This window comes from Melanerpes formicivorus, unplaced genomic scaffold, assembly GCF_026170545.1.
Source record: "Melanerpes formicivorus ecotype bairdi unplaced genomic scaffold, bMelFor1.0.p_v2 SCAF_1, whole genome shotgun sequence".
NCBI lineage: Eukaryota > Metazoa > Chordata > Aves > Piciformes > Picidae > Melanerpes > Melanerpes formicivorus.
This window is the reverse complement of record NW_027142353.1, coordinates 57,300,680-57,327,812: the sequence shown is the minus strand read 5'-3', so window position 1 is coordinate 57,327,812 and position 27,133 is coordinate 57,300,680. Positions and strand designations below refer to the sequence as shown.

Here is a 27,133-nt window from a genome sequence, read left to right as displayed (position 1 = left end):
AATAAAAATCCTCTCAATTTTAAAAGGTGCTAGGTACTCCTACTGTCACTCCCTTGCAGGCATGACCAGTGTCCCAGCAAGTCACCCATGTGCTCAGGATCTTCCCACATCAACTCCTCATGATCCAGAATATGCATTTCATCTAATTTTATACTGCACTTTATTCTAATAAATAATTATAGCTGAGGGGTGAAAGTAGGCACAAAAAGTATCAGCCAGGAGTGTAGGAGTGTTTTCCAGAAAGGTGATAGGTAAGATATGGGCTGTTATAAAGTTAGTATGCTGTTGTAATCTTACACTGGCTATTTATAGAAGGGACCTGGATAGACAAGCATAGAACTCTCCGAATTGCATATGCTGCCAACCCATCTCTGAAAATCTACTGTCAACTCCCTGCTATGCTAAGGAGGATGCTGGGCATGTTTGCTTGCTGTTATCTATGGTAAATCTTACATAGTTGAAGCAGCACTTTGTGAAAACAGCACAGGATTCCAGAAATAGCACATCTATTTTCTGCAGCACTCTGTTAAAGTCCCCTAGGCCATCACCAATGTGTACAGTAGCTTTTGTACAATTAAACAACCAGGATCTGCTCAGTTTTTCAAAGAACATTAGCTACCAAGTATTAAAATGCAGGCTCCCACTTTATAAGTGTGCTTTAATGATTCCAGCCTCTTTTTTATGAGTAACGTGTTTGAATAAATCCAAGGCAGTCACCTTTCACCCCTGCATTTTCTGTTAAGGACTGTGCCTGTGAATCTCATGGAAAGCCTTATGCCCTGGAGCACGCATCAACCCTGGTTCACAGCCTCTAGCACAGGGCTATCCTCACTCTACCCATGCAAGTGGCTGGCCCTTAGCAAACTGCAGCAGAAAATACTGCACCCAAGATAAAGCAGTGTGTCCCAACAGCATCACAGATATTTTGGATCAAAATGTGTATAAATACCTGAGGGGTGGGTGTCAAGTGGAGGGGGCCAAGCTGTTTTTAGTGGTGCACAGTAATAAGACAAGAAGCAAGAGGCTCAAACTTGAACATAGACAATTTCACCTCAACATGAGGAGAAACTTCTTTACAGTGAGGGTGATGAAGCACTGGAACAGGCTGTCCAGGGGAGTTGTGGAGTCTCCTTCTCTGAAGACTTTCAAAACCCACCTGGATGAATTCCTGTGCAGACTACCCTAAGTGATTGTGCTTTGGCAGGGGGGTTGGATGTGATGGTCTCTTGAGGTCCCTTCCAACCTCCAATATGCTGTGATACTGTGAAAAATGCACTGAAACTCCCTCTCCAGCACAGGAGATGGAAAGAAGATGAAAACAAGAGGACACAGTCTCAGGCTGCACCAGGGGAGGTTCAGGCTGGAGGTCAGGAGGAAGTTTTACACAGAGAGAGTGATTGCCCATTGGAATGGGCTGCCTGGGGAGGTGGTGGAATCGCCATCACTGGAGGTGTTCAGGAGGAGACTTGACAGGGTGCTTGGTTGCATGGTTTAGTTGGTTGGGTGGTGTTGGATGATAGGTTGGACGCAATGATCTTGAAGGTCTCTTCCAACCTCATCTGGTCTATTCTATTCTATTCTATTCTATTCTATTCTATTCTATTCTATTCTATTCTATTCTATTCTATTGAGACTGGGAACAAATTTTGCCAAGATAAAGAGATAAATTTATATTTTAGGGCAGAAATCAGGGCTACCACTTACATTTAGGAAGTCAGGTACCAATCCTCTGCTTCTAAAATCCAAGGTACACATTTTAATTCAAAACACATTGAGAAAATATTCAAACTGAAATTACTCTAGGATCCTAAAAAGTGATCTGTAACTATCTGAAATAATCTTTGCATGATGTCAAAATGTTATTAAAAGAAGTAAAAATTATTATGGTGAATAATGTGGTTTACAATAAACCTTCCAGGTGTTGAGGCACGTAACCGTATTATTTTTCTGTAGTCTTCCAAAAATCAGTAAACTATTAAGACTTGCAGTAAAATATCACATGGCCATAGGGTAAAAATGCATCATTGAAAAAAAAAAGTCCTCACACATTTCAGGATGGAAGCTTGGCAGCATAACTAAAACCAAGCTGCACTTAAGTAATTTCTACATAGCCAAAAGGACAATATTCGCTGCAGAGCAAATATGTACTACAGTATGGTGGCTGGAGACAGGAAACACACTTGTGGTTTGGTTTGCTTCCAAGGTTTTTTGTTGTATTTTTAACAAACAGCTGCAAGGTGTTTACTCTGAAAATCTAGCACAGGGGCAAAACTCCTTATTGGTATCAATTAGCACCACACGCTTTGGTGATATTTTGCCTGTTTCTACCGGTAAGGAATTTAGCGCATGTTACTTAAATCGTGTTGAAAAGCTCTTGCAGTGTGGGTGTCCTCCAGTCCTGCTATATACAGTTCTGCTAACAATCAACAAATTCAAAGTGTTTTGGTCCAGGGGAGAGGTTTGAGGGAGGACATGTTCACGTGCAGAAATCAACAAAACCTTTTCTGAACTTTGGAAGAATTGATCCTCTGTTCCCCACAGCACTTCCCACTTGTTTTTTACTGAGTGACATAGCAGCATCACCTTGAGTTGCACCAGAGAAATGCCATTACAGGCATTGTCTAGCTAAAGAAAGATTTTGCTGATTAGAAGGGGGAAAAAAAAACCACCAGGAAGAAAAAAAAAAGAGAGAGAGGGGGAAAAAAGGCCAGAACTGAATGACCCAGCACTGCAGTCCTGCACCGTGATTGTCTGGGCTTTCAGGAGCTTTCTGTGGCCTGCAAAAAGTCTGGAGGCTCCACCTACCTTCATCAATTCCACTCTAGCTCCTTCTCACCCATTCCACTGAAGCATACTAGAGAGCACTCTGGGAACTCAGTTTCACCCTTGTCCCTCTAGGCGGATCCAATATTATTTTAGTAGTCTGAAGGGATAAGGTTTCTGCCCTTCCTTAATTTTGGGGGGGGAAGCGGTAATCACAATTGGGCCATTTAATCCCACTTAATCACAGCAAGGTAATTTTAAAGCCTAGCTCAATTCCATTGATTTTGTGTTGCCTCAAGGACAAAACTAACCTTTCCTTCAAAATGAGGTTTCAGGTATCTTCTTGCAAACTGTATTGCAAGAGTTCAGGGCAGGTCATGTAATAGCCAGGAATTCTGGACTACCAAAAATAGCCAGGACATGTTGCAGACCTTTGCAAAACAGGTCATGCATGGCTGTTAGTGAGCCTCCATGCATCTGCCTACCTTATGGTCTGCACCTACATATTACATGGGTGAGAATAAGGCACTTTTGTGTCCCTTTTAACAGGGAAACAGCATTTTCTAGGTGGCTGCCTAGCTTTATTGACTGTCAGTCACATCACTCAGTTATCAGGTAATACCAAGGGGCCTGCTCGAGATCTCTCAACGTTTCTTGCTCAACAGTCATTCCACTTTAGCCCCAATTTTCCCATTCTTTAATGAGTAACTCAGGCTCTTCCCTTCCACAGCTCATGTTACCTGCATAGAGTCTGCAGTTGGGTGACAACAGGTTTTCAGGAAGGCAAATGCATTCAATAAACACAGTGCAAGACTTCAAATATGCGGCCAGATAAAGCAAACCTGGAAGCCACCAGCCACTATTCCCTGATTGCCCTTTTGCAGGAGAAAACTTGCTGATTATAAACAAAGTAATCACAGAGAAGGTGGCCTATAAATAGCTGCAAGTACTGCCTTTAAAAGATAAGCCCCTTCACCACACTTTATCCTCCCTGTTTGTCCTTGGTTCTATCCCCACAACTATGGGAGACTGTGGAGCGAACTCCACAAAACTCCACTGCAGATATGAAGGAAGGATCTGGCCAGTCCTTGTATTGGCTTGAGTTTTTAAGGATCCTTTCCCTGTGAGAGACAACTGATATGGATACCACAGGGAAGAAGGGATTGTGACTTCGCTGTACCTGTCCCAGCTGTAACAGAAACAAAGCTGGCTTTGGCTTGCCTCAAGGGCTTTAAACCATATTTTGATACTAGTACTACAGCACAGGAATTATCCTATTACAGGGAAGAGATTACTTGATATGCCTGCCGCTGTCGGCTACTGTAAGTGTAATGACCCAGATTCCTTATGAACAGCCAACAGACAAAGTAGCTGCAGCCACATGCACCTGTTTGCTCTCCTACAATTAACTGCCTACATAGTCAATGAGATTTTCACATAGCTACTCAGGCAGGTTAGTCAGAGGTTTCTATTCCACCAGTGATCTGAGCTGAGGGCAAAAGCTGTTAGAGGATTCCAAACATCTCTGCAACTGATGGTGATGGAGAAGCAGGCACAGACCCTTTACCTGCAGCCTGGAGAAGAGGAAACACAAGAGCCTTTCACACAATGACATTCCCACATTTATTTGCACTTTTAATATACCAGAAGAGCTTGCCCATGTCTGATTAGTGTCCTCCTTGCAGAAACTTGACACACCACCTACTGGAAAACCTGTCCTGCTCTTGGACAACAAAAGTGAGGGGAACGAGTGTGAGGTTGCTTAGTCCAAGGGGCTCAGAGACCAAATGTGTGACAAAATATCAGATGTTTTTATTGTGAGAACATGCAGTTGGAAAGGAAGATGGGTGAAAGCACTTCAGCTCTGCTTATTCATTCAGGTAAAGGTCTTTAACATTCTTTGCATTTTCTAAACAATCCTGCCATGAAGACCTAGGACACACCCAAGGTGTACTTAGATACCTAGTCCTATTGAATGCAGTCAGTGTTCAGTGCATGGTCTCCCAATAGAGTGCACAAGGATCTGAATCAGCACACTCATCTCAATTCTTACAGCCACTTTCAGGTAGAAAATAGCACAGGCTGAACCTGGATGTGTCAGAACGTGACATGCAAAAATAATCCTGGGAACAGCTGTTGGTCTTTTCCCTCTCAAGTGCTTCTACTATTTATCTGCAGAGCCAAGATCACTCCTGTGAATAAAAGGGATTTCGTCCCAGGAATATTACATGTCCTTCTGCACAATGGGCCAGCTTCAGCTGTAGGAGAGAGAAGGAAAGTCTTCACTCACCCCAAACACCCCCTGCTTTAGTAGTTACATCACTCTTCCAGGAAGCAGAAGATGGATTGCGTAAGTAGGCAAAACGCGGAACCTCATGATTAAATTCTGTTGAAAGCATGCTGATTTCAAGGTCAAAGAGCAGTGGTGGTCTGTGGAGACCTTCCTAAGAAGCAGCTTAGAAACACCTACCATAGCTTACGCCAAGCTTGCTAGATGGCACAAACCTTGGTTACGACGTATCTGAAGTATCTGAAGGGGGCCTACAGGAAGGCAGGGGAAGGACTTCTCAGGATCTCAGGTAGTGATAGGACTAGGGGGAATGGAGTGAAGCTGGAGGTGGGGAGATTCAGGCTGGATGTGAGGAGGAGGTTCTTCACCATGAGAGTGGTGAAACCCTGGAATGGGTTGTCCAGGGAGGTGGTCGAGGCCCCGTCCCTGGGGGTGTTTAAGAGCAGGCTGGATGAGGCTCTGTCCAGCCTGATCTAGTGTGGGGTGTCCCTGCCCATGGCAGGGGGGTTGGAACTAGATGATCCTTGTGGTCCCTTCCAACCCTGAATGAAACTATGAAACTATGAAACATGATCTCTCCCTGACAAAATGCCCAATGAGACAGACTCCTTCCCACTTCAGCCCTGATATTGCATACTTGAAAACCACTGCTCTAAATAATTGTTTAAAACACTTCAGAAAACTGGAATCAGACAGAAGTTTAAGAGAGAGCAACATTTGCAACTGTTTTTGTGAGGGTATTGCTCTTGCCCAGGTAGGTGAAACAGGGTTTGTGGACTAGTGGATGGAGCTTCTCAGGAGCCTTTCACAAAGCAGTCTTTATTCTCATCCTAAAGTCAAAGCACAGTACTATACCAGCTACCAGGAAGCAAATTAACTTTATTCCATCAGAAACTAGGACAGACACAAACCTGTTCAGTGCTGCCAACAGTCATGCTTTACTGGGATGTGCATAAGCACAACTCTAGATGTTTAGGGAGCAATCTGTTCAGTAGGAGAATCACTAAAGAACAAAGGGACTCAGGAGGTCAGGAAGCTACTGAAATGATGTTTATGAAGTTGTGGGTTTATATTCAGGTACTGAAATTATTCCCATGTCTTGCCCTTGATGCCTATTGTCCTTCATTTGATATAGCCCCTTAAGACATGGGCACAGAAGAAATCTAAAGACAGACTGCTATTCCTATAGTGTGATTAAAACCTCCTTCACCAGCAGTTTTGCACACCACGAGGAAGCAACTGGACTAGGATAACCAATGCTGTATGAGTTAGGCAGAGAGTTCAATGTGTATTTTGTGCTGGCTGTTGCCAGAGGTGAGAGCACCAGAGGCTGCACATCAGCCTGCACATCATTAGAGGCTTTCTGCTTATTTACACAAGATAAATGGTCACATAGCAGTCTGATCGAGTTGGTCTGTGATTTCCTCAGGTATGCTGCTGCCCAAACTGCTTGGCCAGACTGTCATTTGGCAGAGATTTTATTGTCTAAAACTCGGGGATACGCCATGACTGGACAACAGCTGCATTCTGCCATTCCTCAAAGCCTAATCCAAAAAGCCCCCAAAATGAGCTACAGCCAAAACCACATGTGGACAGCAAGAAATCTGGACAAGCAGAGCCCTGCACTCACCCCAATAAGCAGTGCCCCCTTGCCGCCTTCATCTTAGAACTGTCACAAATCTGTCCTAAGGGGAATCAGCTTAAAGCGCCAGTGTTAAACTATTAGTCATTTATTGTAAAATTAATCCCCCATTTAAACTCCAATCCCTCCAAAGCCCTGGTTCCAAGCTTTCCCTCTTGTTACCTCTAGTCCTTTTTATTAAAAGGACAGCATATCTCAGAGAGCTGCAGCTCATTTCATTCTCCAGATGTACAAACATCGCTGTAAGCCAGTTTGTATGTCAGAAATGAAGAACTGATGGGGTTTATCAAAAACAAACATATGCACACACACTCACACACGCTCACACACAAAACAAAACAGGAAAAAAAAAACACAGCAGGGGGACAGGAATGCAAATCTCTGAGTAAAAAAAGGCCATTTGAGGCCTCAGAAAGTTCACTTTGTTCCTTGTTAACAGTTAATAAAATTTTATCCCCAGCTATTACTACATAAAAATAACTTCTGCGTTCAAGCACATGGTTCAAGGAAACAATACTCCAGTGTCATAATTAGCTCAAATCAAGCATGAATTAGAAATAATATAAAAAAATAACAACTTGGTAGACTCACATAATCATAGAATGGTTTGGGTTGGAACTTGTGCAATACTGTCACAAGTTGGTTTAATTGTCTTAAAGAAAGGCTGGGGAGAGGCCTCGAGCACAGCCCTATGAGGAGAGGCTGAGGGAGCTGGGATTGTTTAGCCTGGAGAAGAGGAGGCTCAGGGGTGACCTCATTGCCCTCTACAACTACCTGAAAGGTGGTTGTAGCCTGGAAGGGGTTGGTCTCCTCTCCCAGGCAACCAGCACCAGAACAAGGGGACACAGTCTCAAGCTGCGCCAGGGGAGGTTTAGACTCGAGGTGAGGAGAAAGTTCTTCACCGAGAGAGTTGTTCGTCATTGGAATGTGCTGCCCAGGGAGGTGGTGGAGTCACCATCCCTGGAGGAGTTCAAGAGGAGATTGGATGCAGCACTTGGTGCCATGGTCTAGTCATGAGGTCTGCGTTGATAGCTTGGACTCGATGATCCTCGAGGTCTCTTCCAACCTTAGTTATACTGTGATACTGTGACACTGTGAATTGCATGCAGTTCCATTAAAAAGGAAGAGCAATTTGATACCATACAGTGTCTTTAAAAAAAACACACACTATTTTTCCACACATGACACACTGAAGGAAGAAACCTGGGAAATTTCTCATACAGAGATTTCTGCTCATTCAGATTAAGCACAAACTCACAATTTTTCATGAAATGGAAAATCTCTGAAAAAAACCCTGATCACAACATTCAAAGCTGAATTAAATTTAAGAATTAAACCCAGGATTAAACAACTTTGCACTTGCTTCGCTGACCGAGTCCTTAGGAACAGGATTTTCCCTCCATCTTGACAATTAGAACTGTGAGTTTTATAACCACATGACTCCTGCAGCTGAAGCTTTATGGAACAAGCGCTGAAAAAAGATAAGATAAGTTAATCCCTCACATTGAGAAACTCTGGTTTGTGGGATTTTGCCTGTATTCTTCCTTTCTTTCACAAAATAAGTCTTCTGCACTCTTGAGTGTATTAGAGTGTCCCAGATAAAGGATGGTTAGAATAAGGAGTAGACAACACAGGGCTGTTCCCAAGGTGCTGTCATTTTGATTTTCGCCTTGGGCAACCGCTCTGACAATAGTGACAGTCCTTGTGCTTCCCAAAAACCCACACGTGCTGTGGCTTCAGAAAGAATGCCTTGCAAGGACTTCCTTCCATGGCATGCTTCTTCGTAAGGGTGAATGAAGGCGTTTAAGAGCCCTCATCTCTTGCAACAACACCGTGTGGGGCTGAGGGCAGAGGGGAAGGCTTGAGGTGTGCATGTGCATGCCTAGCATTAGCTACCTGTCCCCTTGCCACCTGAGTAGGCCTCTCACAAGCCATGGGATGTTGAGTGAATGCCACATCAGTGACTAACCCTTAGCCAAGGCCTTGGCTTGCCTGACAGCTGCTTCTGCCTCAGACACTGTAAATATTCTCCTGCAGCACATAGCACCAGATTCAAAGTGACTTGTTACGCCATTATCTTCTCCCGCTACCTCTCTTTTGCAGCCTGTAAGGGAACCATCTCCCACCCAAACTACAACACTTGCATTTGAAACAGAAGCACACTGGGACAGCATCTGGCCATGCCACCTCCTGTCCTGGTCTTGAGCCAATCTGCCCCTGACACCAGCACAGTTGGTGGTGTGCAAGCACCCCATCCAGTCTCTTCCTAAACACCTCCAGTGATGGTGACTCCACCACCTCCCTGGGCAGCACATTCCAATGGCCAATCACTCTTTCTGTGAAGAACTTCTTCCTAACATCCAGCCTAAACCTCCCCTGGTGCAGCTTGAGACTGTGTCCTCTTGTTCTGGTGCTGGTTGCCTGGGAGAAGACACCAACCCCCACCTGGCTACAACCTCTGTTCAGGTAGTTGGAGACAGCAATAAGGTCTCCTCTGAGCCTCCTCTTCTCCAGGCTAAGCAACCCCACTTCAGCCACTCCTCATAGGGCTTGTGCTCCAAACCCCTCACCAGCTTTGTTGCCCTTCTCTGGACATGCTCCAGCAAGTCAACATCCTTCCTAAACTGAGGGGCCCAGAACTGGACACAGGACTCAAGGTGTGGCCTAAGTAGTGCTGACTACAGGGGCAGAATGACCTCCCTGCTCCTGCTGGCCACACTGTTCCTGATCCAGACCAGGATGCCATTGGCCTTCTTGGCCACCTAGGCACACTGCTGGCTCATGTTCAGCCTACTATCAACCAGTACCCCCAGGTCCTTTTCTGCCTGGCCGCTCTCCAGCCACTCTGACCCCAGCCTGTAGCACTGCATGGAGTTTTTGTGGTCAGTGTGTAGAACCCAGAGGCTGCCTGAGGACAATATTTGCCTCCACTGTAATGGCTAAGGGCATATCCGTCCATAAAGGCCTCATGCTGCAACAATCAGTAAAATGGTTGCAGGGCACGACGGGGTGACAGGCACTCCATCTTGATCCCCCAGTACTGTACTGAGCTGCTGAGCCTCACCAACCAAATGTGCCTTGTAGAGATTATTTTGCTAGGCAAAATTATTTGCTACCATGGAAACAACTGAAGAATGAGCAAAATGATTACAACCGAAATACCTACTTAACAAGTTAGTTACTCTCAATGAACTTTTATTCTCACAATTGGATTTGCCTGAAACACCAAATACTCATCTTCCCTATGAAAAACAGACAGTTAAGGCCTTCTGGCAATTTACATTTATTAAAAGTCATTATTTTAGCCTTCATCTAGTCACATAGCTTGGATCATCCATGTATCTTCTGACTAAAACCCTGAAAACACAATGTCCAAGACTTTGGGAACACTCTGTATTTGACTAGTGCCAAGTGGAATGTATTACTAGATTACACATATGATCTTCATTATCTGGGATATTTAGCATTTGGCATGGGACCCTTGCAAGATAACATGCCAGAATCACTTACTGTATGTGCACTGGGAGAAGGAAGAGCAGCCTCTCTGTGAATGGCGTAACAGTGTTTCACATACAAAAGAGAGGGGGAGAAAAACACCTTGGAAACTCATTAAATCCTCAGGTTTTACCTTTAATTTCTTCAGTCATAAAAGTCACATCATAAAATTGGGTGGGGGTGACTTTTTAGGTATTTTCTTTTTGGGCTCTTTAAAGGTTTGTTTATAAAACCTTTTAAAACTTGTGCTTAATTCCTTTTTGAAACAGCCCCAGCTCTAGCTTTCACCAAAATAACATCATAAACATGCTTCACACTGCAATAAAGAGCAGCTTCATTCCCGATATTTTAACACCTTTAGTGTGCAGACACACATATCTATAAATGGTCACAGAGAGTCAGAAACTGTGAAATTATATTAATAAGTTTCAGCATGTAAAAATATCACTTTCAAAAATCTGATGAGATAGGCATTAGGAAAGTGGAAGCTGCCAGCGACTGCAGCACAGAATTTGGCTGTCTGTGAAAAATCTGAGATGGTGAGCAGAAGTCCAGCAGTGCAGAGCAGAAACTTGGTAGCTTGGGCTTTGTCACATGTGAAAATTGTTTTGTGGGACAACAGAACAAAAGGCTGAAAATCTGGCTTCAAACGAGCCTGTATTATTCTGTATCAATTATTTTGAGATTACAAGACAGATATTTCTGTCTCAAGCCTATAATTTGTGTTGCACTGAAGTGTATCATTAAGTAAGTTGTGCAGTTTTCATTAAAGGACATCAGGAAAATGTAAGGGCAAAATTACAACTGTGGAACAGGTCCAGGGCCAAATATAACTAACTTGAATCCTTTGCTGATTCCATACGCATTAATGGAATTAACAATCAAACTTATTTCCCTGCATTTCAGTATCGGCCAAGAAAAATATCAAAAGCTTACTTTTACAATGCATGTCTAGAATAACTTTGCCCAGAGTGTTTCCAAAGAGGACATCTGATCATGTGAAAGAGTCATTACATGGCTATTTATCACTATTTTGTGAGGAAAGAGAAGCTGTACAGAAAAAAAATGGAAGAGAAGAAAGAAGGATGCAATGAATAGTCTGCATATTTTCATGTCCTTGGAAGCAAGGGCCCAAATTCCACTATAATATCTGTACTATTTACTATGTTCCTCTGCAGTTACAGTCAAATGAGGCAGAGACTACATCTGTGCACCCCTGTGTCATACATTCTTCTGTAGGCTAAGTGTCTTTTAACTCACTTTATACAACTGACATGGCAAGGCAAGATTTATAAGGAAGGTTTCATTTTCATTAAACCAAAGGATATGTCTGCAGAAAAAGAAGACAAACTTGTAAGCTCACAAGACTTTCATATGTGCTTCTCTTTTAGGACTGAAGAAATAGAATAGAATAGAATAGAATAGAATAGAATAGAATAGAATAGAATAGAATAGACCAGACCAGACCAGACCAGACCAGGTTGGAAGAGACCATCAAGATCATCGTGTCCGACCCATCATCCAACACCATCTAATCAACTAAACCATGCAACCAAGCACCCCATCAAGTCTCCGCCTAAACACTTCCAGTGATGGTGACTCCACCGCTTCCCTGGGCAGCACATTCCAATGAGCAATCACTCTCTCTTCCTAACATCCAGTCTAAACTTCCCTTGGTGCAGCTTGAGACTGTGTCCTCTTGTTCTGGTGCTGGTTGCCTGGGAGAAGAGACCAGGCTCTGCCTGTCTACAACCTCCTTTCAGGTAGTTGTGGAGAGCAATAAGGTCTCCCCTGAGCCTCCTCTTCTCCAAGCTAAGCAACCCCAGCTCCCTCAGCCTCTCCTCATAGGGCTTGTGTTCCAAACCCCTCACCAACTTTGTTGCCCTTCTCTGGACACATTCCATCAAGTCAACATCTTTCCTAAACTGAGGTGTCCGGAACTGGACACAGGAGACAAACAAACATCTGCTTTTTCCAGTTAGATTATCTTACCTCACGTCCTTGTGCCATCACAACCACAAACATGCTACCATTATAAAACCATAACCCTCTGAATGCTAGTAGTCATCTCCAGATGTCACAATGGTTTCTTTGAATCAATATAATTAATAAACTCTAAAATGCCCTACAGTAAGTTTGTCCAAAGTGGGTGCCACCACATCTTATGAAAGTGCCCTGTATATAAACCAGACACCTGATATATAAAGCAGTATAATAGTACAAGCTGACTTGTGTTTCTAAGTATTTCCTGCCCTTTTAAACTTTGCACTTGTTCATTAATTTCAAGCAATATTGAGGTGAGCCAGCTGCTGAGGTGAGAGGATTCGTATAAATCCCTCACAGATGTTTGCTAACTTCAGATAGGAGCTTTATTATCTACAAGTCATTAATCAACCATTAACAAGTAAGTGTTATGGAGTCCCGGTATTAAGGTTCACTGCCAGAGGAGAATAATGGATTTTACAGGCTGGCTGTGTCTACAAGAAAAGGAACTAAGAGCTGAGACAGGCCTGAGATAATACATTTGGAGAAGATTAAAACACATGAGAAGTCGTTTTGTGGCTCTTCAGCTTGTCTTAAGAGAAAGTGCTTCACAAGAGTTAAGCATTCACATGAGAGACCAAGTAGGAAGTTCAGACTCATCCATCAGTTTGGTGATGAAAAGGAATGCATTTTGCACAGACAAGGAAGTCAGGCACAGGTGAGAATTACTGCTTCTGTGAACAATAATTAACACCATCCAAAGTGTTACCTTCCAACTGATAGACACTGAATCTACAGTATCACCTGCTCTGGCTCCAGGGTCCTCAGACTTAGGTGCAGCCTAACCAGTGCAGTGTACAGGGGCAGAATGACCTCCCTGCTCCTGCTGGCCACACTGTTCCTGATGCAGGCCAGGATGCCATTGGCCCTCTTGGCTGCCTGGGCACACTGCAGGCTCATGTTCAGCCTGCCATCAACCAGCACCCCCAGGTCCCTCTCTGCCTGGCCGCTCTCCAGCCACTCTGACCCCAGCCTGTAGCTCTGCATGGGGTTGTTGTGGCTGATGGAGCAGGAAACCCTGAAGCCCAAGGGCTGAGAGGTCACATCTCTCATCCTCTGTACTCTGCACTTATTGCTATTCCCCCATAGTCATAGTTCATCTCTAATTTCACAACCTCAGTTACAAATGTGTCATCGATGCCTAAAAGGTGGTATCATAATTATGAACCTAGCTACAAATCTAATGAAGAAATAACAGTAAGTGAAGAATAAATACAGTAGTACAGACAAACTAAACTATTTCAGTATTCTCATGAAGTGATTACAAAATACCCATTCAGCTTACTCCAAACACCTGGAAACAAAGTCAAAGAGAGGCCACAGAAGAAACTTTACAGACAGAACCAGAACACGTGCTACTGGCTCTCAGTCCTAGGCTCATGCCACTAGACTACACAAAAAGGTGCAAATGCCTTTAGGAATTCATTTCTAAGTTTCCTCTTTTATGTCACAGCCAGCAAAAAGACCTGCAAGCAGTTTCAACTCATTTTCCTTTCCTATTTTGAAACTCTGATCTTTTCACAGAACACTTTCACGGGTTTCTGAAATGCTGTAGGATTCTGCATGGCGACAAATACGAAATCAGGCATTGGTTAGATTAAACACACAGAAAATGCCAAAATTCACATACTGATTTTTTTTAACACACCACAGAGTCGGAAAAAGTATTCCTTACAAAGCAGTATCTTAATTTCCCTCAATAATGTTTCTTCATAAAGAGCTCCGCTCAGCTGGAAGCATCAACAGCCTACCAGATGGTTCGCTTCTCGATAAACACTTAAGTTGTGTGAGTTTAAAGTCTAATGAACTGTAGGGCAGGAAGACAAAAGTTATATATGTGGAGTGGTTCAAATGGCAGGTCAGGGCTGGGGCTGCCAGAAGACTAGCTCCATAGAAACTCCCATTTCTATGGTAGCTTTAGGTTGGGGTAGGGAGGGAACAGCTGGCAGAAGATGAGAAAAAGTGCTGAATGCTTCACACCAACACACACCCACATACACAGCCTCACAAGTGGCTAATGCCGGGTGAGAGAAGGCTATGACCATTAGAGCCTGGCCCACAGCATTGTCCTAAACCAGAAGGTGCTTACAGAGCCACAGAGAGTTTGTACCATGCAGCAGTTCATGACAGAAACTTAGCTCAAATTAAACTCTACAGCTCCTCAACAACCAGTCCTAAGTTATGCACGTCATCACATAAGTGTACAAGGCAAAAAGTAGGAAACATTCATCATCTTCTGTCCATGCCATCTTCCACAGCAGGCAATCACAACTAGCCACAAATTAATTAGAACTGAGCAGCCCAAATGCTGCATGTCTGATTGCTAATTGAATCATAGAATCACAGAATGGTAGAGGTTGGAAGGGACCTCCAGAGATCAGCTAGTCCAGCCCCCTTGCTAATATAGGTATGCCTAGATCAGGTTACACAGGAACATATTCAGGTGTGTTTTGAAAGTCTCCAGAGGAGGAGAGACTACACAACCTCTGCCTCTCTGGGCCTCTCTGGGCCTCTCTGGGCAGCCTGTTCCAGTGCTCCATTACCCTCAAAGTAAAGAAGTTTCTTCTTAAATTCAAGTGAAACCTGCAGAGCAGCTCTGCTTGCCCATTTGGGTGTAGACAGATTAGTGTGTTACCACTGGGGAAACCCCCTCTAGCAGATCAGACAGTGTCTGGGCTGGGTCTATCACATCTTTCAGCAGCCTTTATAGCTGCACAGCTACACAGCAGCCTGAATTGTGTTTTACAACCTGGTATGGACAATAGCTCAACAATATTTCAAGTTTAAGACTGAGAAACGGCAGAACAGTATAGACAGAAAAACACATTGACTCACCTTGAGACTGATCTAGATCTGTTAAGTGCTTTGACAAAGATCAAAGATGGTGCAGACTGGCGTCTTTGGGCCAAACTCTTCATTTTCTGATTGAAAAGAGAAAACAGAATGAAATAGTAAGTGAAATTCTGAACAATAACTGCATGACACAGACCCGTCACAGCCGGACTCCAATTTCAGACCACAGGAAAAAAGGCTGAGTTATTGCCCTCAGAAACCCTGGAGGAAGAAAACAGTTGTAAAGTATGACATCCTGAGAAAAACAGAAGCACAATCAGAAAGCCAGTGATAAAGAAAAGTTGATAATTCAGGTCTACGCACAGATACCTGCACACAGGAAATAAATACCTGCAGTTTGTTCTCAATCACTTTTTGCCCCCTAGTAATCTATTGTACTTTACATGTATCAAATAATCAGACAGTGGTTCAAATTTCAAATGCTTCATATACTTCTGTGTCAGGTCTGACATTTACAATAAATTAAGCTTTAGATTTGCCCACTTAACTGTACATGCTAGACTGGGATACCTGTTTTTTTACAGATCTTCAGAAATGAAGGCATTTTCCTTCCCTGCTAATCTAGTTGGAGCATTACATCTTGTCCCTCAAGAGTCAAAAATGACATTTGTTTCATTCCTGACTGCGTATGGGACAAAACATGAAAGTGAGGAAGGACAGTTCTAAGCACAGAACTAGGAAGTGAATGGGCAGAAAGAGACACTCAAAGACAGAGAATGCAGCAGGAAACAAAACCCAACCAACCAACCAACAAAATGACAAAGCATAGGGAAGAGATGAAAATGACAGTAGCTAGCAAGGGAGCATGGATTCCCACTGATTGAAGTTGAATATTACCATTAAAAAAAAAAACAAACAGGACTGTTTTCCCTGAAGGTAGAAATTGTCAACTATTTCCCTGAACACAAGTGTATTCATCACTGTAACCTCTCCCACCTACAGCCAGAAGCAGGACTCAGGAGTCCTGGCCTTAACTTTGGAGCTGTTCTTTAGAACCGGTTGCGCAGCCTGCTGCCAAGGTGCATGACCTCTCCTCTCACTGACCCTCCACCAGAAGGGTGGTTGTTACCTTTTTTAGCTCAAATATTTTTTCAGAACAAACTGGTGAACAAAAGCACTGCAGATGAACTCCTCCTGAAACGAAACCCTGACAGGAAAGTATCCAATGCTGGAGCAGTCCCTTAAACCAGCCTGGTAACTGCTGAGAGCAGTCAGACAAGTGAACCTTTGACAGTCATGAAGTCTCTGTTCTCAGCTAATGGCAAAGCAAGACTTTTTTTCCTTTATACTAAAAATATCCACTGACTACCAGGAGTGGATATGTTAGGGAACATCTGATTCTTCTGCCAATGTATGTGCTGGACATGGCACATGTTTTGTTTGGGCAGATGCACAGTGTGCTCCCCTCAGTGAAAGGGCATTCTACAGTACTACGTGCTTTAGAGAAGTGCATTTCTTTTACTCATCACAGTGCATTTCTTGTGTCATTTGTTTGATTCCTCTCTTATTTAGGGAGAGCATGATTGTTTTGTCAGATACTTAGTTACAGCTATTGCACAGCAACTGTTACAAATTCACCTGTCAATTCACCTTTAAAAATTATCCCTTCCTCCCTCTTTCTTTCTTAAAACAATAAGCTTCTCAAGACTGATAAATTAAGCCTGGGAGCATTTAGCTGTCTTCTGCCTGATCAGAAATAAAAGCCTGCTTTTGCTAGTTTTGAGGGGAAAAAAACCCAGCTATGCTAAATTTTTCTAGTGAAAGAGATCAGTTGTCTCACTTCTAGCAAATCTGTGAAGTTTTTTGAGCATTCTAAAAAGCAGCGTATCTACAAACATGAAAGCAAAAATAGACCTGTGTAACAATGCAGTCTAACATCCTACAGAAGACAAGTCACAGATTTCCTCCAACCAGCATTTTTTTTTGTAGGAGTTTATATAAGGCATCCACTACCAATTGGAAATTTACTGCAAGTATAATTATTAGGCAGGTGGCTTTAGGGGGTGGCTAGAAGTAGAGCATCTCAGCTCCTGTGAACGCAGTGGAGGTTTGATTATGTTTTCAAAGAGATCTTAAATCCTTTGGTTTCTCAGGTCTGATAAGGAAGCAACTAAAAAAAATGCAGCACTTTATAATCTCAGCCATGGCAAATTTTTTCATGCTTGGTTTAACAACATTGAATAGTGCCTGTGGCAGTGAGATTCCAGTCGACTTAAATATCTGAGGACCAAGGTAAAGATTAAGACTATGACAACTTTAACAGGAGCTCAAATGACTGGCAGAGAGTCATAGAAAAATTCAAGTTGGAGGGGACACCAGGAGGTTTTCGGTTCAGTCTCTGTGGACCTGCTGAAAACAGGATCCTTTCAAGTACGATGCTCCAGACTGCCTTCAGTCCAGATCTGTATTGACTCGAAGGATGACATTCCACAGCCTCTACAGGCAGCTCCTTAATACAGACCTAAGTTATTAAGCAAAGCTTATAAAAAAAGAGCCTTAAAGCATAAAAAGATCACCGATGATCTCTCTTACAGAGAGAGTGATTGCCCATTGGAATGGGCTGCCTGGGGAGGTGGTGGAGTCACCATCATTGGAGGTGTTCAGGAGGAGACTTGATGGGGTGCTTGGTGCCATGGTTTAGTTATTTAGGTGGGTTGGATTGGTTGATGGGTTGGACGCGATGATCTTGAAGGTCTCTTCCAACCTGGTTTATTCTAGATGGATGCCCATTAATATTTGGAAAAGGCAATTTTTCAGAGTAGAAGTGCAAAGAGTCAGGTCAGCTGTATGCAAACATTACACAGAGAAATTAACTACAAATATAAACGTGTTTGTTGGCGGTTTGAGGTTTTTTTGCTATGTGTAGAGTTCAGGAAGAGAAAATACATGACCCTCATGATAATTGGAACTGATTTACTTTGAGAACAAAGAGGACAAAACAATTTTTGGCTAAGCTGGACCCAGATGCTTGGTCTCCTCAGTTTCACTCTGCATTTACATGTGCAGAAATGTCACCCTGGCAGTGGAGAGAAAAGGAGATGCATCCTGGACAGCTGTAGTGAAAACAGATGTTTGGGAGCAAAAGGAGATGCAGTGACCAATTATCTAAGCGTGGGACACAGAGAAGAATTTCTCAATACGTGTCCCACATCGTAACCTCCCATTTTTTTCATGTAAATATTACAGGGGTCAACAAAGAGAAATCCTCATATTTGCTTTCTGAGTCACACCCCTGTGAAATCTATCATAAAATCAGTATCCATAATGAATGTTTACAGTGTGCCAGGTGCAAAGATCATAATCTTGTATCAGTCAGGACCAACTGGAGTGATTTTTGCCTTCCTCATATTCAAAAGCTTCAGTTCTTGCCCATCTCCCCTCTGATTCAGGTTTAACTTCATACTTTCAGCATTTTTGGGGGTGGTTGTCTTGACTCCTTTTTTAACAGAAACAAAACCTTTTGCCTTTTCAGTTGTTGGACTGGTGGTACACTTTAGTATTTGGCTAATTTCTCATCTGTTATAAACAGACATAAGGCTATAGCTTTCAAAAGAATGAATTTACAGCAGATAATGATCAGACCTACACTCTGAATCACTGTTTTGTAAACTGTGATTGTAGGTGGTTTATGAGCAGATCAGCCCACCATGCTGAGGACAGTAACCTCGTAAAGCATCTTTGAAAATATGCTGTCTCTCCTCAGGAATCAGAATCCCTATGGACTGCAGTAAAACTTTCACAAGTATCTCACAAGCAATTGGCTGGAGGAAAAAAAAATATCTATTGCTAACTGCCAGAATTCAATTAATTTTTTTCCCACAGTTGCAATGGCATGGAATTATGGAACTTATGGAACTTAGTATATTGCCAAATTATCATCATAATCCCCATTCTGTGGAAAAGGTAACACAGAACAGCACCTGCATGACATCCTCCAAAACAAAATGGAACTGAAGATAAAGCGCTCTCTCCAACTGTGGGTATGTCACTTCTCTAGATCAAGCTTAGAAAGAAAATGGCAGAGCATGAATTAAATAAAGAGTATGTGGGGGGAAAAAAAGAAGTGGTATTTACTATTTCTTTTGTGATGCCAAGTAAGTAGCAGATATACAACATTTATAATATTTTCAAGTATCTAGAGAAGAGAAGATCCACACAGTAAGTTGATATCCCGCTGCAAAGGTGTAGGAGGTCGAAGCAGGCAGCCTAATGCAGGGGCTGTGTGCTGTGATTCCCTAGAGCACACTGCTCATGGTGCCTGACTGATAAGATGGTCAGAGACACGCAGGAGGGTTTCTCTCACCCAACCTCAGACTTGCACACCTGAGCCATTATCTCTCTGTTCCTTTTGTAGTCAACTGAGAGAAAAGGATACATTTAGCACATAGTTCATCTTGTCCTAGAAGTACTGTTTTCCTCTACTGACTGCTAAAAAAAAACTAAGGCAACCAAGAAAATGGAATTAATCAGATCAACCCTCTCCCTGCTGTCTGACAAAGGACAGGGAAAAGACAAATTTGGGAGCTCAGTAACATGGGGAACAATTGTCTTCTCACAAAGTAGTTTGAGCTCAGGATGAAAAGATGAAATTACTTGATGTCTATTTAAGAGATTCGTATAAGGAACAGTAGAAAAATACATTACTTTCCTGACTGACAGGTGAACACAGCACAAATGCCTCCTTACCAATGTGCAGACACCCCTGCAAAAGCCTCCCTAGAGATGAAAGGATTTCAGGCTCCCAGCTCCAGAAGTGGGTCAAGGCTGGGACATCTGCCTGGGTCATTTAACTGGGTGACAGGGACAACACTCAGATGTGCTGATACCATGAGCTGAGGATTGCACTCAAGTGCCTAAGCACTCCCTTACACTGCCTTATTTTTCTAATGAAAGGAAGTCTGGCTTTAACAAAGTCTACTATTTGAAATCATTTCAGTTAACCCTAACCCTAGTGGGGCATTTTCCCCACGCAAACTCTCTTTCTTTTCTGAGCAACAAAACCTTCCTGTGGCACACACTTCCGGTTTAGCCAGACATGAACCAAAGCAGAGAACAGAATCATTTAGCAAAAACTGTAAGGCAAAGTTCAACTAACTGCCTAACAATCAAAAAAAAAAAACCCTCAGCACCTAGCAGTTAATTTTCCAGGACCACTAGGCATTTCTCTTTCCCCTGTATGACTGAGCTACTTAGGAGAGGCAAATATAATTTTTTCCTACATGCTATAACCCAGTATTTGCTAGACTTACAGGATATGGTTGTCTAAAAATACCACAAATAACAAGAATCTCATACTTTGGTAAAGCAAAAAAATGGCCCTATACTGACCTGTAACATTCCTGAGCCCTTATAAACAGGGTGAGAAGATGACTGCTTTTGAACTGCTGGCTCAGGCAGCAGAGTTGTCTAGGTCCCACAGAGAGCCCATTTACTATAAGGCTGAGCAGGTGACAAAACTATGTGCTTTTGTTTATGCTGGCAGAATACTTTTACTTATAAGGACTTACCTAAAAAGAAAGCCATTTTTGGATAGATAATCAAGGAGAAAACAATTGCAGGGGCCCAAGAGGAAAAAGCTATCAATAGAGTGGATGCAAAAGCACATTACCATGGAAGAGCAGCACAGCAAAGACAGATACTTGGAGGCCATCTCAGAGTAGGCAGAGAAATGGATGATTGAAACTGGGAGCAAAAGGTATTTTACCAATTACCTCCCAAAAGCTACAAATCTTTCACACCACTGATATGGATGTCTTAAAAAAAGATCTCACCCATCTACATCAAAAGATGGAGATGTGGAAGACTATTAAATATGTGGAAGAAAGGAGCATTGAATATGTTGCCTGAGTCCTACTGTCAGCTGCACTGCACCCACAGTGCTCATACTAGCAACTCTGTGGCGGTTTTGATGAAAGCTGACATAAAGCAGGAAGGTTAACACATGGACACAATTCTCCCCCAGTGTCTGCACAGCAAGGCTTTCTCAGAAGCAGCTTACAGGTGACAGAGAGAGGAGATTCTCCCCACTCCACATGGATACTTCAAGTAGCATTAAGTAAACAGGTGACAATCTGATATATACAGTTCTTGGGTATTAGATCTCACACAATCTGCCAAGTCCCTCTTTTTGCTGTTGCCACCAAGAGGGATGATAAAAGAATCCCACAACAAAGCAAGATTAGGAAACTCAAGAACTAGAACACATTGCTTCATGTACAATTTCCAGTTTCTCTTGGGGACAGACAGAGGAAGCATTGCTAATGCTAGCTCATAGTTAAAGCAGCACTAGGAGGTACATCACAACAGTAAGTTATCATAAGCCAGCACAGCCTGCCAAGGTGATTTCAACTTAAAGAGCAACTATGTGGATGATTTCAATAAAATAGGGGCATTTTCAGTACTCCTCAGAGGTAGAATTTCTACAGGACTTGTCTGTGGGATGACAGGAACTGCACATCACCTTACTGAACAGTGACAGAACTGTTCCTGAAGAGCCAAGATTCCCAGCGCTAATAGGTGTGGTTTGGGAAGCAAAACACCAGACCCTCAGCCAGGATCATAGTCAACAGGACAGAGAGGAAGAAGAAATCTTTGCTTAAGGAGCTTTATGTTAAAAACCATATACATAAGAGCAAACACACAATTAATCTTTGTGGAGTAAGACAACCAGTAAAGGGATGAAGGTTATGTATGACTACCTTTACTCTTCCAACGTTTGAATTGTATCCATTTATTACACAACTGGGGAACACTTTAAGTCTCCTTTCCATGCTAATAAATGGTTGCTGCATTTGTGATGGGAATCACAAAGAAATGCATTTTTATAGCGATGGGATACCATATTTCAAGCCTCGAAGCAGAAATACTATTTCGCTTACTGTGCAAAAATGGTTAATTGTTTTTGCACACATTGCATGAGTAAATATTAAAAATTGCCAAGCCTCTGAAGCATTATAAGTAGTTACTTGAAATCTTCAAGGAGGCAGCAAAAAAATCCTGAGAGTTACATTGCCTTGTGTAAAATATTCAGGGTTGGAATCCAGCCCACTAAGAAGAGTGAGGTAAAGCACCAGGAAGTTATAAATACAATCAAATGACGACAGCTGCTACTGCTGACACAGTTACACTGGCATAAAAGATGTCTCTGCTGCATTGTTTGTTTTGATAAATTTGTAGAAATAAGCTCCATCAGTATAATCACCCTTACTCATGTTACTTCAATCCACTTCAGAGTTGCATCAATTTACTGGTATTGGTTACTGAACTAAGCAGTCAGGACAAAATTTCTCTGTAGGTCAGCTACACATAGTCCAGTGACTCCAAGAAGTCCAGCCTTGGAAGGAATCTGGTCCAGACCTTCCAAAAAGCATTAACTGAAACACTGCATTTCAATGTCACCTTTTAGCAGGGTGTCTTCAGTGCCTTGTAAGCATTAAATAGAGAGAACCTCCCAGTGTCTGTGAGGTAGGTTAGCAGTTCAGATCACTCCGCATGCCAAGAAAATGAAAGGAACTCGGTTTCCAGGAAATTAGTTTAAACGGTCACACAAAATACATAGAGAATTCCTACACAATTTCTGTCTCTTGGTCCTTTGATATGATCAAGCATGTGATCCTTTAGCCAAGGAGAAGATAAAGTAGGAGTTCAGACAACCACAGAACAATGTAGTAAATCTCAGCTAAATACGTTTTGTCTGAGAAAGGTATAGTCACGATAATAAAACGGAAGGAAGGCTCAGTGGTCAGCATCCCCTATCTGGGGGTATTTGTGCCAGAGAGTGATTTATGTTAAGTGCATATGTGAAACAAAATTGTTGAACTTGACATGCTGTGTCACCAGTACCAAAGCTGACTTCTTGCCAACATATTTTTCCATTTAACCAACACAAGCCATCTAATCTCCCCAACAGTAAAGAAGAATGTCTGTATTGTGAAAAAATACAATGCTTTGGCAAGGACTGGAAGACAAAACAGAGGTGTATACAGAGTCCATAGGACTCAAGTAGCAAAATATATATAAATATATATATATGAACTGTCACTGATATCCAGGCAACATTACAACTAGAGCATTGTTGTACATGCATAAAGGTAGGCATCTTCTTCCCCAGACAGGCACATAGCGATGGCACATCTCAAGGGAGCACCACTACTGTGGACAAGCAGTTAAGTGCTTGGCTGGATGTTGGTTGCTGTCTATGCTGACAGTGGGTGGTGTGAAAAGCTGCCATATGCTGCATGGCCAAGCCAGGGTCTCAAGCTGCTTCTCTGCAGGAGGATTTCTATCTGGACCCCTGCTGCATAGAATCATAGAATCATAGATTCAATAAGGTTGGAAAAGACCTCAAAAATCATCAAGTCCAACCTGTCACCCAACACCTTATGACTACCAAACCACAGCACCAAGTGCCACATCCAATCCCCTCTTGAACACCTCCAAGGACGGTGACTCCACCACCTCCCTGGGCAGACCATTCCAATGGCTAACAACTCTCTCTGTGAAGAACTTTCTCCTCACCTCGAGCCCAAACTTCCCCTCATGCAGCTTAAGACTCTGTTCTCTTGTTCTGGTGCTGGTTGCCTGGGAGAAGAGACCAACCCCCTCCTGGCTGGCTACAACCACCTTTCAGGTAGTTGTAGAGAGCAATGAGGTCTCCTCTGAGCCTCCTCTTCTCCAGGCTAAACAATCCCAGCTCCTTCAGCCTCTCCTCATAGGGCCTGTGCTCCAAACCCCTCACCAAATTTGTTGCCCTTCTCTGGACATCTTCGAGAGTCTCAATATCCTTCTTAAATTAAGGGGCCCAGAACTGGACACAAGACTCAAGGTGTGGCCTAATCAGTGTGGAGTACAGGGGTACAATGACTTCCCTGCTCCTGCTGACCACACTATTCTTGATGCAGGCAGGGATGTCATTGGCCTTCTTGGCCACCTGGGTACACTGCTGGCTCATGTTCAGCTGGCTGTCAATCAGTACACCCAGGTCCCTTTCTGTTTGGTTGCTCTCCAGCCACTCTGATCCCAGACTGTAGCTCTGCATGGGGTTGTTGTGACCAAAGTGCAGCACCTGGCCCTTGGACTTGTTGAATGCCATCCTGTTGGACTCTGCCCATCTGTCCAGCCAGTCAAGGTCCGTCTGGAGAGCCCTTCTACCCTCTAACTAATCAACATCTGCTCCCAACTTGGTGTCATCTGCAAATTTACTGATGACTGATTCAATCCCCTCATCCAGATCATCAATAAAGATATTGAACAGGATGGGACCCAGAACTGATCCCTGCGGGACACCACTAGTGACTGGCCGCCAGCTGGATGTGGCACCATTCACCACCACTCTCTGGGTATGGCCCTCCAGCCAGTTCCTAACCTAGCACACAGTGCTGCTGTCCAAGCCACGGGCATGTGCCTCCACACTGAGGAATTCCAACAGGACTACCAAGATCTGTAAAATATAATATCCTTGCTCCCTTGTCAGCACTGGCAAAGCAAGGTCTGTGTTCCTTCAACTGTGGGCTCTTTGGAGCAGGAATAGGAAACACAAGTGCTACCATTAATATTTGTCTTCAGAATGCTGAATCATTAATTAAAACTTGTAAGAAAATACTCTTCATCTTCATAGTACTTGAGCATCATAGCTCTGGCAGGTTGGAAGGTATGTGGTACTTTGTCTTCAGCAAGAATGAAGGAAATGATAAAAAAATACCTCAGCCATACTTTCAGCCATCTCAAGTTAGATCACAGTACTCAGGGTGAGAACCTACTCCATCATTTTGTCCAGCTAGGCAGCAGAAGGTACTCCACCACTTCATGTTGGTATATCACACTCTCTCTTCAGAAACTGATCAGGTATTAACTGCAGCAAAGTGTGATAGAAATCTTGGCCGAACACTCTCCAGGCAACCATTTCACCATTGGCAGCACCTGCCATGAGATGAGGTCCCCAGGGCTGCAGTCAGGCTGAAGCAGTACATGCCTTAGTGGGGACACAGTACACACAGACACATCCTATAGAAATGAAAAGCATTGCTCCCCAGTCTGAAGAGACACTTAGGGAGGAAGAGAGGGACCAGGGCTCCTTTCCACACCACTGTGCCATGGTCAGCAAAGCCCTAACCAGCGGCAAGACTGGACACAAACTCAGCCACCAGTACATCCTAAATTCATGTCACCAAGCAGACAGATGTTAAGTAAAGCACACCATAACCTGGCCAGTCATTCTAATCCTGCCAGCCTATTTGGCAGTCAACACTGTGAACCTCTAAAGACAAGGCAATGCATAGATTTAAATGTCATTGTGAGGCAAAATTAATAAGGTAGGAAGGTACCAGCATTACTTTGGATAGAAAAGCACTACAGCACTTGAAAAGCCAAAGGGGAAAAAAAAAAAGAAAAAGAGAAAAAAAAGGGGAAAAAAGAGTTCCTGTTTTACACAGTGGGAAGAATGTGGTTATTGCAGCTCATTTGTTACAGCTAAATATAAAGCAGGGAAATGTACTTGGCTATACACAAAAGTGAGCATCTTGCACTTGATCGTGTCAGATGCTGCAAAGCAATTCGATACATGAAACAGATTTTACAACCAATTTTGAAGATGCAACAACGCTCTTTGATTGTGATATACCTAGCCAGCGCAAGGTGCTTCTTTGGGAAGCTGCTCTTACATTGCTCTTGTTCAAAGCACGTGCCAGAGAAACCAGCAAAGCCCCTCAGCTCCAGCAAACCCTTCCCTTGCTCCCCACAGACACACATGCAGCAGATCCCTCTCAGCGCGCCCGGATAATCGTTTTGCAAACCTCCCCCCCCAGCTCTCTCTGATATCCATCCAGCAAAACCTTCAGACATCCATCCAGCAAAGCGCCTCTTTAGGTCTCCCCAGGACATCCATGCAGCAACCCCCCTGATCTCCGCAACGGATTCATGCAGCAAACCTCCCCATTTCGCCGGGAAATCCAAGCAGCAGAGCCCCTTGGCTCCACCGACCACCACCCAGCAAACCCTTCCCTAGCTTCCCGGGACACCTACCCTGCAGTGCTCCTTACCTACCCCGGACATCCAGACAGCAGCCTCCCTTTGCTCCCGAGATATCCGTGCAAAAACTCCCTTTAGGTCCCTGGGTTATCCACTCGGCACAGCCCCGTGAGTTCCACCGGGCATCGCCGCATCCCCGACTCCCCGGGGCGACCCTTTCCCGCGGACATCCCCAGCCCCAGCTCCCCCGGCAGCTCCTCCCCGGCCAGCTGCCCCGGAGGCGACGGCGCAGGACCCAGAGCGATGGAACTGTGAGGTGTCCGGTGGGAAAGCGCTGCTCCGCGGGGGGCTCCGGGGGTTGGGGGGCTTCTTCCCGCGGGGTCTCCAGGGAGGGGAGCCTCACCTTCTTGCTATCGACGGCGACGAAGCCCCTGCCCTCGCCGCTCACCGAGGACGAGCGGCTCGGCCCGAGGTGCTCCTGTTGCGGGGACATCACGTCCATGCAGCCCCACGCCGCCGCCCTGCCGCCGCGGGGACACCCGCGCCGCCGCCCGCACCATGGACAGGGCGCGCCGCGCCGCGCCACTCCCCCTGCGGCCACGCCTCCACCCGGGGACACGCCTAGGACAGGAGCTCCGCTTGCGAGGCCACGCCCCCCCAGCAGGTCCGCGCCCCGCTCCGTGGGAGCGGGCGGGGAAAACACGCCACGCGCGTGCGCCGCCACCGCGAGTCAGGGGCTGGGGAGAGTGCGCTGGTGCTGGGGAGGGGGCGCGCGGCCTCGTCCCGCGCCTGCGCGCGCTGCTGCGGTGGGGAGGCGGGGCGCTCGCAGCGGGACCGGCGGGGCGGGGGCGGGGGCGTGGGCACGGGCACGGGCTGTGTGCTGGCGGGGTGCAGCGGGGCCCCGGGGCGCGGCGTGGGTGTTGTGGGGTTCCGCGGCTGGGGTGGGCGTTGCCGGGTTTCAGATGTTGGCAGAGTGTTGCGTGATCCCAGGACTGAGGCGGGTGTTGCGCTGCGCCAGGATTACCCTCCCCTACCACCTCCCTGCAGAAGGCAGGTCGGCACAACTCGTGGCCCTCTCCAGA

At 44.4% G+C, this 27,133-nt stretch overlaps 1 protein-coding gene across 2 annotated transcripts in view; it reads right to left on the bottom strand.

Annotated features, from left to right (window-relative positions):
- The window catches only part of ARHGAP20 (Rho GTPase activating protein 20), a 76,021-nt gene extending 49,468 nt beyond the window's left edge, over positions 1-26,553 (bottom strand). For both annotated transcript variants that reach the window (XM_068144503.1, XM_068144513.1), the window contains exons 1-2: positions 26,455-26,553; positions 15,069-15,154 (exon numbers count right to left, since the gene is read on the bottom strand). In XM_068144503.1, the coding sequence (XP_068000604.1) occupies positions 15,069-15,154; positions 26,455-26,553 (185 nt within the window). The remainder of the gene's footprint in view (positions 1-15,068; positions 15,155-26,454) is intronic.
- Between the last annotated feature and the right edge of the window lie 580 nt (positions 26,554-27,133).